General features: G+C 38.7%; 1 protein-coding gene across 3 annotated transcripts in view; it reads left to right on the top strand.

Annotated features, from left to right (window-relative positions):
* The window catches only part of LOC113523774 (voltage-dependent T-type calcium channel subunit alpha-1I), a 162,414-nt gene extending 156,718 nt beyond the window's left edge, over window positions 1–5,696 (top strand). For 2 of the 3 annotated variants that reach the window (XM_053239084.1, XM_034310152.2), the window contains exons 34-37: window positions 27–143; window positions 1,435–1,543; window positions 2,704–2,930; window positions 4,038–5,696. In XM_053239084.1, the coding sequence (XP_053095059.1) occupies window positions 27–143; window positions 1,435–1,543; window positions 2,704–2,930; window positions 4,038–4,520 (936 nt within the window). In that variant the 3' untranslated portion in view covers window positions 4,521–5,696. The remainder of the gene's footprint in view (window positions 1–26; window positions 144–1,434; window positions 1,544–2,703; window positions 2,931–4,037) is intronic. The other variant, XM_034310154.2, reaches the window with a different exon arrangement.
* Window positions 5,697–13,872: the final 8,176 nt, after the last annotated feature.

Genomic DNA, 13,872 nt, shown 5'->3' with positions numbered 1-13,872 from the left:
AGTAATGTTTCATGTTTCACACGCAGCAGATCCACATGGCCGAGCTGGAGCGAGCGTCTCTGAGATCAGAGCGAATCTCACACAGATCGTCCTCACCGGCGCGCCCTGATGACCTCGTCCTGGACCAGCAGAACGTTTATCAGGTGAGCTTCTGTGCTGAAAGACGACATCATTTGTACCTCACAGCAGCAAGACCTGCAGCAGTTTGTGTATCATATCAGAAAAAGCAGAAAACCCCAATTATTTTGTTTATTTTTAAGCTGTGTAGAAAACTAACCTAAATTAGCATAATCCACAGTATACTGTATAAAGAATATAAACAGTGATATAATCTTGGTACAGGACCCTACTGTAACTGGGTCAAAAATAAAAGAATAACAAAGTATACAATAAAAATTATTAATTAGTTTAATTAAGTAATTGAAGATATTTGCTAAAATAAAACACAAATTAAAATTAAAAGTGCAGAACTGTCATTTGGCATTGGAGTTAACTAATTAATTAACTAGTTAACTAACTAATTAATTAATATAATTTAATATTTACTTAACTGTTAGTTAATTGACCAGTCAATTGTAATAAAAATACATTCATTTGAATTTTTTTAAAGAATTAAGCCGTGTAATAAAGCAGTCCAATTAAACAATTAATCCACTGATTGGTTTTTGGTTGGATTTTTATATTAGTATTCAGAGTTTTATCTAATTAATCAATTAGATAAACTTTAGTGCATTCAGTTAATATTTATGGCCCACATTTGAGCTCTGTAATAAAGCAGTCCAAACCTGATCTAATGAAATTCACACGGAATTAAACCAGTGAAAACCATGTGGTTTATACAAAATTTAGATGCACTCCATCTCTAACTCTAAATCTAAAGCCTGTAACTTTTCAGGCAAATGGAGTTGTGTGAATTTTTACTAATTTGCAGTCGTGAGATGTGAGACGTTGAACTCTCCATATGCTTGATGCTCAGTTTGTACTTTTACAAAACAGTCTTTAATGAAGCCTCTTATGGGGATGATTCAGCATCTGTTCCGTATAATATGAGGGACAAAACGTTACCCAGAACTGCGCTGTTCTCTCCTAAAGAGCCTGGCAGCTCTGTGGCAGCCATTTTATACACCGCTGTAATCTTTTAAATCTCCCTCGGCATCAGCTTTTTAATGAACCCTAATCAGTGAAAATAACCGTGGACTCGCGTTAATGAGTCCATAGACCATAGAAATGAAATGAATTAAGTCCTGAGGACTGAGATGGAGGATCCTGGCCTAGTTTTCTCTCCTATTTCACAGGTTTCGGGCTCATCTTTAACTGTTAGACAAATGGCTGGTTAAAATTTATTAGTAAGCTGATTTTAACACCAGGCTCGGATGGGATGGAATGGAAAGGCTGTAATGAAGCTAGCTGAGGTTTGGTATGATTGCTGTATAGATGGAGAAAGGCTCAGAGGAGGCAGCAGGGGGTGAAGAAGCGGCGAGAGCCGAGGATGGAGGTCACAGATGGCTCCGGAAGCCATACACGCCGAACCGCCATAGCATCGGTAACGTAGCATTCATTTATTCATCACATTAGAGATTTGATGTGCTTCAGAAAGTGTTTATTTTGTTGCTGCTGTTGAAAAAAATGGAATTAGCGAGATGGGATTAAATTAATTAATGTCATTAATCCCTGCGTTCTGTTCAAGTCACTAATTTTGGTTAAACTTTATATTAAACTTTGCTTAACAAACATCATTTACTGCATTAGTTAACATTAACAAAGCAAAAAAAAAAAACTCAATCATCTGTAAAGGTAGAAAGTGTGTAAACTGAGGTTTAATTAACTGATAAACACCCCTTCATTAACTACATTTATTCCATCCAGAACTAAAACTACATCAGTCATCGACTAGCAAAAAATTCTTATTGGTCAGAAGGTGTTGATTAATTTTCTATAACAGCGGCTCTGACAGTAGTGCAGCTGCAGATCACAGGTTTACATTAATGCACTCGTTCTAATACGTTATCGTTTCTATAGTAACAGCTCATTCACATGGACTCGTACAGCGGACACTCTACATAAACGAATTAAATACACATGTAATCATTGATATGGTGAAGTTTTCTGTAAGGAGATGTTTATGTAACGTTTATGGAAGGAGTCTCCAGTGTCAGTGCTTTGTAATAGTCAGAGGTAAAGCTGTTACTAAGTTTTCCGACATCTTCAGGACAGAGGAGTTACGCTTTGCAGTTTCTCGGTCACATGACAAGCTGCGTTTTTTGCGTGTGTGTGTATCGTCTTAACTTTAAGAGAGAAAGAAGAAAAAAGTGGTGAGGGAGTGGAATTTTGTAGCTGCTATAACATAAGTGTGAACAGGAACTAACTTGTTTTACCAACATTCCACAACATTAAATGTAACGATAAATGGGTAAAAAGTATAATGTGTCATTCTTTAATTACAAAAAAATTGTAATCACTGGCAAATTGCTGTGCTGTAAGAGAAATAGATCACATCAGGATGTGCTGGCATAGGAAAATAATCAACTTTGATGTAGTAACGGCCTTCATGAATCACACCATCCCATCATTTTCAGCACACAGTCATGTTTTATTGCTTGCTTACTCTGTGTTTGTAAACATGTTGAAGAACGTTGTCATTTTTTTGTCTTTTGTTTTTGCTTATATAAAGTGATTAATTCATTTCCTGTCCATTTCTGTCAGGAGGGACTCTGTGCAGCAGCAGTAGTACAAATGATGGTGGTATTGGAGGTGATTCCTCCACCGTCTTCCATCTCCCTGCTGAGTTTTTCCATCCAGCAGCAGCAGCGCTACCGGCACCCCCAAGGGCTCGCCTGGGCCACAAACCCCGAGGCCTGAGGCTGACCTCTCCAGCATCCTGGGCCTCCCTTCGCTCGCCTGGAGCCAACGTTGAACTTCTCACTGCACAGGTGGAGTGTGTTGCTGCACAAAGCAGATCTCATTAGCTCTTCTGACAGTTTAGGTTTCGTGACATGAGTGTCATGTTCAATTTAACCAACATGATAGCTGTCATAATAATTGATATCAATATTTGATAGCTTACATCACATGATCATTTGTTCTAAGTGTGCTCTCTCAGGCATATGTTTTATGACAGATATTATGACAACTCAAGGACAAGGGCTAAGATATCACTGGGAAATGGGAGGTCACTAGAGCAGCTATAACCATGACTGAGGCCAAGTCTGGAGCCTTGATCAAAAATACAGATTAGGCTGGAGCTTTGACTGAGGGTAAAGCCATGGATGGAGCCTTTACCAAGACTAAGCCCAGAGCTCGAGCCCTGACTAAGATTACAGATGGTTGTGGTGCCTGGACTGGGATCACGGCTGGATTTTGAGCCTCGACTGAGATTAAAGCTGATAGATAGCTGCAGGCTTGACCAAGACTATATCCAGGGCTGGAGAACATGGACATATGGGGCCATGAATGAGGCTGGAACCTTGACTGAATTTACAGCCAGTGCTGGAGCCTTGACCAAAACAGAGTCTTAGGCTGGAGGCTTGACTGCAACCAAGGCCAGGGCTGTAGCCTTATCAGAGACTAAGGCTGAGGCTGGAGCCTTGACAGAGACTACATAAGGGTATGGAGCCTCAACTGAGTCTAAGACAGGGGCTGCCTTCCATGCCATTAGCTTTAGCCAGAGAGCTATAGTCTGATACAGATCTGCAGTTTCGCCAATCCTCTGACAGTAGACAAATTGCTGAGGAGCCAAACCTGACTAAGATCTATGAAATCTACATTTATGGCATTTGGCAGATGCCCTATATCCAGAGCCAGAAGTGCTTCTCATCAATAAACACTAAAAACACTGCTGTGGAGGAGTGGTACAGTATGAAAAACACAAGACAAGGAGTGTTTGAACAAAAACATTTGTAATGCTTGTAAAGCCAGGTCTACTGTGAAGATAAATGCAGGTGCTATACACACAGGAACTAAAGTGAATTTTCTTGCAATCATAGTTCTTGCCTACTTTTGTTAACGGTATGTACCCTATTTTTCTCCTTTTTCCTTAGTACGCATCTCACAGCGACTCGTCCCTGGCCACGGGAAGCTCGGAGGGAAGTCTGCAGACCACCATGGAGGAAGGTCTTAGCTTCAGTGTCTCATCATCACAGGAACCCAACAGAGGACTTTCCACAGAGACACTGAGACCAGCCTTTGACCTCCATGCTAACAGAGGGGTCCCGAGCAGCTGCCAGGGTTCCACAGACCCCTTACACGGCTCCAACAAGGCCGGAAACAGCGAACAGTTATCAGAAACACTGAGCAGCCTTTCGTTAACGTCACTGCTCTCGCCGAGCTCTCTGGTGCCCCCGCTGGTCAAGAAGAGCAACAGCACTGGAAGTCTGGCCCAGGGTAAAGAGGGAAAGGAAGGATCAGAGGGAGTGCAACTGGTTAATCTTCGGGTTACTGGAAAGGAACAGAGGGAAGCATCGGAATTTCAAGGGGAATGTACGAGTCAAGTAAGAGTGGCAGGCTTGAGGAAAAACAGATGAAACGCTCTTTTTTTGGCATTCCACTTTAAGCGGTCTGCAACTTTTACTCTCCGTGTTTTTGTTGCTTTTTTCTGCGCGGAGATGTTCAAAGTTGGACACGTGATGTTCCATGTTAAGAACAAAAAAAAAGAACAAATCCCGATCTAGCACTGTCTCTCTCTTTTCATCCGTGGCCTGGTCCTGTTTTCTATTTTGCTCACGAGAGAGGGTTGTAGACGAGCTGGATCCACTCCAAAACGCACGTCTGACCCTCCAGAGCAAAAGAAGCAGGGGACAATACTCTACAAAACAACCACCAAATCCTAAATCCTGATGGTTGAGGGAGTTCAAATCAGGATGTCCAAATGCAAGAGCAGTAGGATGTAGCGGTTTCGTTTATGTTTTGGCAAATTAAATGAGTTAAAATGCAAAATTAAAAATATTCATTGATAAAAATAGGTAGCGACTTTCAAACACTACAAAGGTATTGCGAGGAACTTTTGCATCTTGTGGGAAGGGCATGCAGCTGGGAAGAAAGTTTTTGAGAGGGCTGAAAAATCCAAGCTATATTTAGCAGCATTGTGCACACAAAGTAAATGCTTGCATGCGTCTGCGTGTGCGCGGATATCTGTGTGTATGCGTGTGTGTGATTGAACCTCACTGCATTCTCGACATTTTGCAGAATGCAGAAAGGGGCCCAAGACAAGAGACTTGTTTCAAGGACGATAAAATGGAAAAATATGTAATCGCTGTCTTAGAAAAGGAGCAAAAAAAAAAAATTAGAAAAAAAAAATATTTTGCATGACGGCATCTCTTTACAGACAACTTGAAATTTTAACACACACACAGATCCGTATGACGATGTCAATGCCGGACGATAGCAGTGTGATTTTTACTGAGATATTTTTTTATAAACAGGTCAGCGGTAATGGAATCGAGGGAAGTACACGTGTTATTGTTGCCTTGTCCTCATCCCAGCCCTACTGTTTCTCTGTCTGATTTTAAATTGTTTCCTTGCAAGTGACTTCCAATTTTATAACTTTATTAACGGGAGGGGATTTTGTATGCGGGAAGAAATAGATGAAGCAAAAACAAAGAAGAAGAAGAAGAGTTGCTTTGGAATTTTTGTCAACAAGACAAGAAGCAAAGAAGGACTAAGCAGCTCTTGGATCGCACCACTGGAAACACCATGAAGCAGCTGTGCCTGAATTAACTGAGAGAAGTTTTAAAGATATTGCAAGAGCTTTAATTTGAGTGTCATATGACCTAACTAGGTTTATTAGATTTGCAACAGATCCAATTATTTGAGCATTACTCTTCTTTGGCATGGTTGGTTACTAGACTGCAGTAGGATGCTTCATACTATTATTCCTTGAATTTTGCTAATTGCACTCATTTGCTCTATCGTTAGCTAGCTTAGATCAACCAGCCATTCGGCTCATGTACGAAAACAGAACATCTTTTAAACCTATAAGTATGGCACTCAAAATACTCAAGAGGAAATGATGTTTTAGTGTAGTCCTACCGTAGCACTTAGTGTCCCTGATGTGTTTCTTTCTGTTTATAGAATTCAGGTGATTCTCGAAAAATGTTTGGCTTGACCTGTTGACCAATTTCTTTTTGACTGGTAGTGGTTGTCTGTCCATAATGTGGCGATGTCATCAAGTGACCACTGTACAGTATATCAATGGTGTTGTGGTTTAGTCAAGACTACACTAGTTCTCGTCACAGTGCTCGACACAGTGTTAGCTTTAGGTTTAAAGTGTTAGGTTTAAAGAATTTATTTCACAAAAAACAAAGACACAAATATGAAGGGCTTTCTCGCTTTCCAAGATCATCTTGGAGATCTGAAGACAAATCTGCTGTCAGTGGACCAGACAACAAATGGGAACCTGACGATACAGCAATAAAGCGTAGCTTTGTGTATGCCCTACGTCTAAATATGTCTAAATATGATGTTATTTCAATAGAATAGAATAGTGCACATAGTGAACATAACCTTGGGGGCCAATCAGAACACACCGTTTCTCATTATTTGATAGGATGAAATGAATAAATGAGGTCATTTAGAACTCAGGGCCTTGGAACATACCACTAAAGAAAGACTTGGATTTTCAGACAGGAGTGAAGGAAGGAAATAGTTTTGTAAGCTTACATCAATGCGTCATGAACATGGCACAACACTTTCTGGCTCTGACAGTTAAACAGATTAACCCTGTCTACGTTTAAAAGCGTGTTTCAGCTGTTACAAACGAGGGCAGTGTGGCTTACGAATCAGGTTTGTAAGAAGATTTGACTAGAGATGTGCACAGGACTGTGTTTTAAACCCACTCCCTCCTGCTCCATTAGGATTCCTGATTAATTCTGCCTTTCCCACCGGGAGTCTGACCAATTCCACCACTCCCAAAGGAATTCTGAATAATTCTGCCATTCCCACAGGGAGTCTGACTAATTCCGTCACTCCCAGGGGAATTCTGACCAATTCTGCCATTCCCACAGGGAGTCTGACTAATTCCACTCGCTCCCGTAGACACTCTTCACTAATTCTGCCTCAGAGGAATTCTAACTATCCCACATACACTCTTGACCAATCCCATCAACTCTTAAAGGAATTCTGATCAATCCCACCCGCTCCCACAAAAACACTTGATCAATCTCACCCACTCGCGAACAAATTCTGATCAATCCCTCCCCTGATGACGGAATTCTGACCAATCTCACCCACCTACAGACACTCGCCCAATCCCGCCTGCACTCGTAGCAAGCTTGACCAATCCCACCATCACCCGCAGAGACTAGCATTATGTTTATTTTTACCTGATTGCAATATTTTCTAAATGAACTGAGTTGGTTCTGGTTTCCAAAATATAAACAAATTAGTCATTTAAACCACAGAGACCCTGACAAGGATAAAGCAGGTACTGAAGCTCAAGAATGAACATGCAAGCACAACTCTGCCTCAAATACACTTCCACGTTAAACAATGTGGCCCTTCTTTGTTCCGAGAGTTTCATAGCGGATCATTCTCTCCTGCTTGCATGAAAGTAAAAGCCACCCGCTCTCGCAATATTTTATTTTCCTGATGCTCACCTCTAGTTCCACCCACTGAAGCCACGCTCACACTAGAAGTTTGGTAGTTTATAAGCTTTATAAGTTTTCTTGCCTAATAAACATGATTAAGGTGGAGCCAGAAGACTGGTCATAAAATAAGTTTGTAAATGCAACATTCCTAAATTAACTTAGAAGTACTATATTCTACATGACACAGCTGCGTATAACGGGAATCTCAGCACACCACTATTAGCACGTCCTTCATTTTGGATCTTGTGCTGCAAGACAAAGTGTCAAAGTTACAAAATCTGTTGAAATGAGCGACATTTCTCCGACAGAAAGCTAGTGTGACAGTCCTAACCTTAGCTGTTCAATTGTGGTAAAGTAATGAACAGATATTTGATAATTGACTGATATTTGATTGCATGATTGTCTTTGCTATATTCTGAGCAAAAAATACATAATCTGGAAATCTGACCAGATCCCAAAAGACTACATCAGAGTGTCATGTCATGTTTATGAAGGCTTATGTAGGTTTAATGTCTAACAGTGTCGAGTATTAGACGAGGTTTTGTCGAGCACTCGAAGCCGGACGGACTCGCCACTGTACCATTACTGAGCTTGAACGTATGTACTTATATCTTTGTATATTGATCTGCATGTGTGCTATGCTACCAATGACGATGAAACCTTCATGCACAGTTTTCCAGTTTTTTTAGGGGTGAGAAAGATTTTTCCATTTTGGACGCACTCCATTTTTTTCACACCCTAGAAGTCTTCCTTGAGTTATTTGGAGCTGAAGCGTTGTTGGTGTACGAATCTACGTTTGTAGATGTGTGTTTTTTATGGACACCACATGTCCAGTCATCATCATACTGTCTGTAGCCGTGATTGACGCCTGTCAATCAGCTGCTCGTCATAACCGTCACGTCCACTCTGATTCTGTCCCTGTTCAGCCAGCACGCTTTCAGCATCCCCTTAACTTATCTTATTTACTCAAAGCTTCCTGTTCTCATTAACTCTCACTCTTTCTGTTATTTATTCCCCACCTTTCCCACATTCAGTCAGAACTTCCTGCTCTCATTAACACTCACCCTTTCTGTTGATTGGATGTTCTTTGTTTCCTACTTTTTCCATATTTAGTCAGAGCTTCCTACCCTTTCTTATTAACTCTCTCACTTTATTTGTTCTTTGTCTCCGCCCCGCTCATGGCAAAGTTTTGCATATTTCTATAGAAATGTAATTACTTTTTTTCACTAGTTTTCTACTTCCTGGTTCCTGTCGGTGTTTTTTTTTCCTCCTGGTTCTGACCCTTGCCTGTTTTCCTTGGGTTTTTTTTCCCAGCCTGTGTTTTGACCCCTGCCTGGTGTACCCACTACGATTATTGGAATAGCCCAAATAAACACAACTTTAATTCTTTGCACTTGCATCATGGACTTCACTTTTACACTTTTGTGTTTTTTTAATACCAATTTAACACTAACAGGATGATTTCAACTTCGATATTGTTGTTACGTTTATATTTTTAGAGAGCAGAATCAATCCCAGAAGCATAGCAAGCCTGAGCGGTCTGAAACACTTGAGACTGATTAAGTGCGGCAGCCAATGAAATTTGAGAAGAGGCGGAGTTTGATGACCAGGTTAGCTTTACCGTTAACTACTCTGCCGTTTTAGACAAAAAGCGTTCTTGAACAGCTCTTTAACGGTTCATTACTTAATTAAGGGTTTTTAGTTCCTGAAAAGGGAACTACTTCTCCACAAGGAACTGAAGAACCCTTTTTCTAAGAGGGTACGATGTTAAACGAGTCTGTGTTATGAGTAAAAAAAATAAATAAAAAGAAAAGGAACATATATAACATGGACGATGGAAAGTAAAGTGAGCTTGTTATTCTTTTTTTTTTCTAATTATCATCACATCTTCTTATCAAGACATTTAGTGACAGTATTTTTCTTTTTTTTCTTTACTCCTTTGCCCTGCTGTAATTAGATTTATCTACACAAAATGCTAATCTACTAATCCCTGAGATCATTAGCCTTAGATTCTGATCGATGGACCTGATGTAGATCAGCTTGAGGGATAATTCGTATTCAGATAAGTGTTTAAATAGTTCAGTGGGGGTTTTTGTTTCTCGCCCAGAAGCTCCTCTCGTGTTGCTGGAGGTAATAATTAAGGAATTCAGCCAATTAATACAAAAAGGTGAAATGTCTGAGAAAAGGAATTTCTCTTTCTCCTGTCAGGGTCATCAAGTCAGTCAGGTTTATCCTTAATGAAGAAATAAATAAAAAATATCTATAGATGTAGTTTTGGATATTTTTGTTCTATACATCTTGATTAGTTTTATAGTTTTTTGAGCAGCTAAATTAAAATCATTGACACCTGATGCTCACTGAAGAAGGTAATACACACACACACACACACACACCTGAGGCTCACCAACTTGGGTACTCTTCAGAAGATGAACAGCTGAACAACAAGAGTTTAAATCACAGCTGATGGACAACATGGAGCTTTAGAGCACTTTCACATCCATTAGTCTGTTTGTTGAGTCTGAATTGGAGCTAAATTGATTCTTTTGATTCATTGGCAGTTTGATTTGAAATAAATGAAATGATGAATAAATGATTAGATAATTATATAATTATGTAGTTGAATATTTTATGCAAAGTCTCCAGAACACGTAGCATTTCTGCAGCTCTACAGTTTGATTCACTTCCTGCAGGCGAGTCGATTCAGAGTCGAATCGCATTCTCACCGCTAGAGTTCACTTGGAAGCGGATCGAGATCACTTCGTTCAGACGCTCTCAGACCCGAGTGTGATCGCTGGGTTCTCACCTGAGGAAAGAACCGGATGGAGGAGGAGAACACAAAAACACCAGGGTTCCATTCAAATGAGTCAAGTAACTCGATCCGCTTCCAAGTGAACTCTGTTTGTAGTTGCTGTATTTCTGAAAAAATGAATGAAAGGGTTTTGTGAGATGTTTTCACCCTTATACTCTTGTATGTTTTTTGCTTTGTACTTCATTTAATGACTTGCAGTGTAAAACCAAATCATGCTAAATAGCAAATGAATCAAAAGAATCAATTTCATTCTGATTCAGACCTGACACACAGAGTAATAGGTGTGTAAGCGCTCAGATGTCTGTATGTTAGTAGATTTATTTTGAAGTCCGCACTGAAAGCAGGTGAGTGTGAGATGAGGATAATTAGAAAGAAACCGTCTTCTCTCTGGTGTCTGATGAACAGAACTGATTTGTTAGTCCTACAGATTAATGTACGTTTAATCGACTGGATGTTTATTCCGCTGCTCTGATTGAGTTCAGTGCCGTGTGTGGATTCTTCTCTCCGAGTTAATGCTTTAAAGATAAATCACAGCCTCAGAGTTTTTCCTTTAGGACCCAAAGGCGGAATCGTTTTGTTCTCTAAAAGCACAGAATGAGATTTTAATCAGCTCCCTCTGGTCCCTGGGATCCAGGTGATTATGCTAATTTGCAGTGACGGCTATCGGAATCGCCTGGAGGCAGAAGAACGGCGTCTCGACTCACCCATCCATCATCACTCACGTCCCAGAAACACACTTCTCTGTCTGGACGAGCCCCAAACGCCACCATGTGTATAATAATAATAATAATAATAATAATAATAATAATAATAATAATAAAATATAGTAGTTAACAGAAAGTAAAAAAATTATAACAATATAAAAGGCAAAAAGTATTGGATAATAACTTAAATAATTACATTTATTTTAAAGATTTAGAATAAAATAAAAGTAACGATGAGTCCCAAATGCCACCGTGTGTATAATAATAATAATAATAATAATAATAATAATAATAATAAAAGTGTAGGATAATAACTTTAAAGAATTAAAATAATTTCAAAGCGGCGGTAAAGTAACACACCAGTAAATTGAAGACGAGTAATAAAAGTTAGTTAAAAGCTAAAGTGAAGTAAGGTTTTAGTCACAGGTTTTTATTTTTTTACTCAATTACTATTTTATTTATTTATTTTTTTAATTCTCAGTTCACTTCTCGTAGTGACCCTTTTATTAACATTACTGTAGTGAGAACATTTATCATGCTGCACATTAGCACTCGCTAGTTCTAGTTAGCTAGCATTGTATTAGCCTAACAATACAGCGACTGCAAAAAGGATGCGAACATTTTAGCACAAAAATAACATTACTAGCTAAATAGGTAATGCTACCAGAAACTAATGTTTGTAAATGACTGTGTTTCTGCAACCTGGATGCTTTAAAGTTTCTGTGTAGAACCCTTTTTTTGGAACCTAAGAAACATTCCTTATCCAAAGAACTCAAAGAACCCTTGGAGGGAAAAAACTTTTCTGAGAATTTACAGTCTTAGAAGATTTTGAACCCTTCAAGCCTCTGTGACGAATCCTTTAACAAAGTGTTTCCAAATTAGAACCCATTTTTGGAAGATAAGAACTCTTCATTATCTATTAAACCCTTGAAGAACCCTTTTTCTAAGTAATAATACCTAGAACATGTCAGATGTTTAACCTTTATCTTCTTGGGACTTGGTGCAGTATTAGAAAAGCGTTCTTTATGGTTCTTTGGATAATTAAGGGCTCCAAAAAAAAAAAAAAAAAAAAACAATAAAGTTCTACTTGGTATCTTACTGTTAGGGAAAAACTTTGTTGTAGGATATTATGTAGAAACTTAAGAGGAAGACAGAGAGCGAGAGGAAGAACCGAAGAACTCTTTAAGGATGTGTCATGGATAGCTAGCGTAACAGAGTTAGCATTATAACAGAGTAAACGTCTGTAACAGCAGTAAAAAGTGAAAACTAGCAAAGCATGTGTTAGACTGCGGAACGTAGAGTGTTTTATTGCTCATGTTTATTTATTTATTTACTTATTTCCTGCTGTTGAGTTATTACCTGCCTTCGGGGGAGAAGTTCTCCTCCTGAAGTATACAGTCGTGTTAAATCAACTTCCTGTTCCTCTGCAGACTCATCCGTCTTCCCTGGAGGTGAGAAAGTAATGAAACGGCCGTTTACACAGCGACAGGAACGTCCCTGTAGCAGGAACTACAGAGCAATTAAACATGGCTGACTTTTTTTTTTTGCTTTTCACCCCAAACTGAAAGTCAGTAAGAAAAAGTGGAAATAAAACATGTAAATATTTACAGGAACAGAATCAGTGGAGTTTATTTTATAAATCTGGCAGCAGATAGTTACACGCCGACCTTCATCACAGATCACACACAATATTAATGCGCTGTTAGAGAGAGAACACACTCCTCACCCGTTTCACAACCTGCTCCACGTTAATGACCCGCCTGAGACGAGTGTGTGTGTGTGTGTGTGTGTGTATATACATAGTTTCCAAAAATTAATGGGTCCACTTGTGTAATGAGGAAACTGGAGTAGTGTTTGTGTGTGATTAAGAAAGTGTGAATATTAAATGTAATATTTATATGAACACTTGTTCTATCGTTCTAAAGGATTTTCCACAACAAGTTCTTCATCATCCAAAGACATTCAGCCTTTTATATCACAGATCTTTAAAAACAGAGAAGTTATGTTAGCATTAGAGAGTCGGAGACACTGAAAACGCAGGATCCCGACAGCAAGCTTAGATAAAAGGCAAAAAAAATTATAGCCTTTATTATTATTATTATTATTATTATTATTATTATTATTATTATTATTATTATTATTATTATTATTATTATTATTATTATACCACATGGCTGTTGAATTCTCAAACAGCTCATTCACAGGGACATGTACTGCGAACGCTCCACTGATAACAAACAGATTTTTTAAAATGTCAAAGTTTATATGTCATGCAGGGAAGGAGTCTCCAGTGTCAGCGCTTTGTAACAGTCAGAGGTAAAGCTGGAACTTTAAGTTTTCCGACGTCTTCAGGACAGAGGAGTTTACGCTTCTTTGCTGTTTCTCAGTAACATGCGGAATAAGCTGCGTTTTTTCTCTTATTAACTTTAAGAGAGAGAATAAAGAGACACTGGTGAGGGAACGAGTGTTTATAGCTGCTATAACGTAAGTGACAACAGGAACTCACTTATTTCACAGACGCTCCATTAAACATTAAATGTATAAAACAAATTAGAGATCAATATCATGACAAATTGCATCATAATACACTTTTCTGAGATATCATGGATATATTTTTATAATAATTCAAAAAACAATTTTATATTTATTCAGTTTAATTACTGGAAGCAGCTGATTTGATGTTAAACTTTTGAACATAATTTTTTAAAAAATGTTAAAATTTTGTTCAGAGTTTTACAATTGTGTCTCCTTTTCAGTTTTAAATAATTTTTTAAATAAA

Source organism: Pangasianodon hypophthalmus, chromosome 13, assembly GCF_027358585.1.
Source record: "Pangasianodon hypophthalmus isolate fPanHyp1 chromosome 13, fPanHyp1.pri, whole genome shotgun sequence".
Lineage (NCBI taxonomy): Eukaryota > Metazoa > Chordata > Actinopteri > Siluriformes > Pangasiidae > Pangasianodon > Pangasianodon hypophthalmus.
Note: the sequence above shows the minus strand (reverse complement) of the source record. Positions and strands in the feature narration are given on the sequence as shown.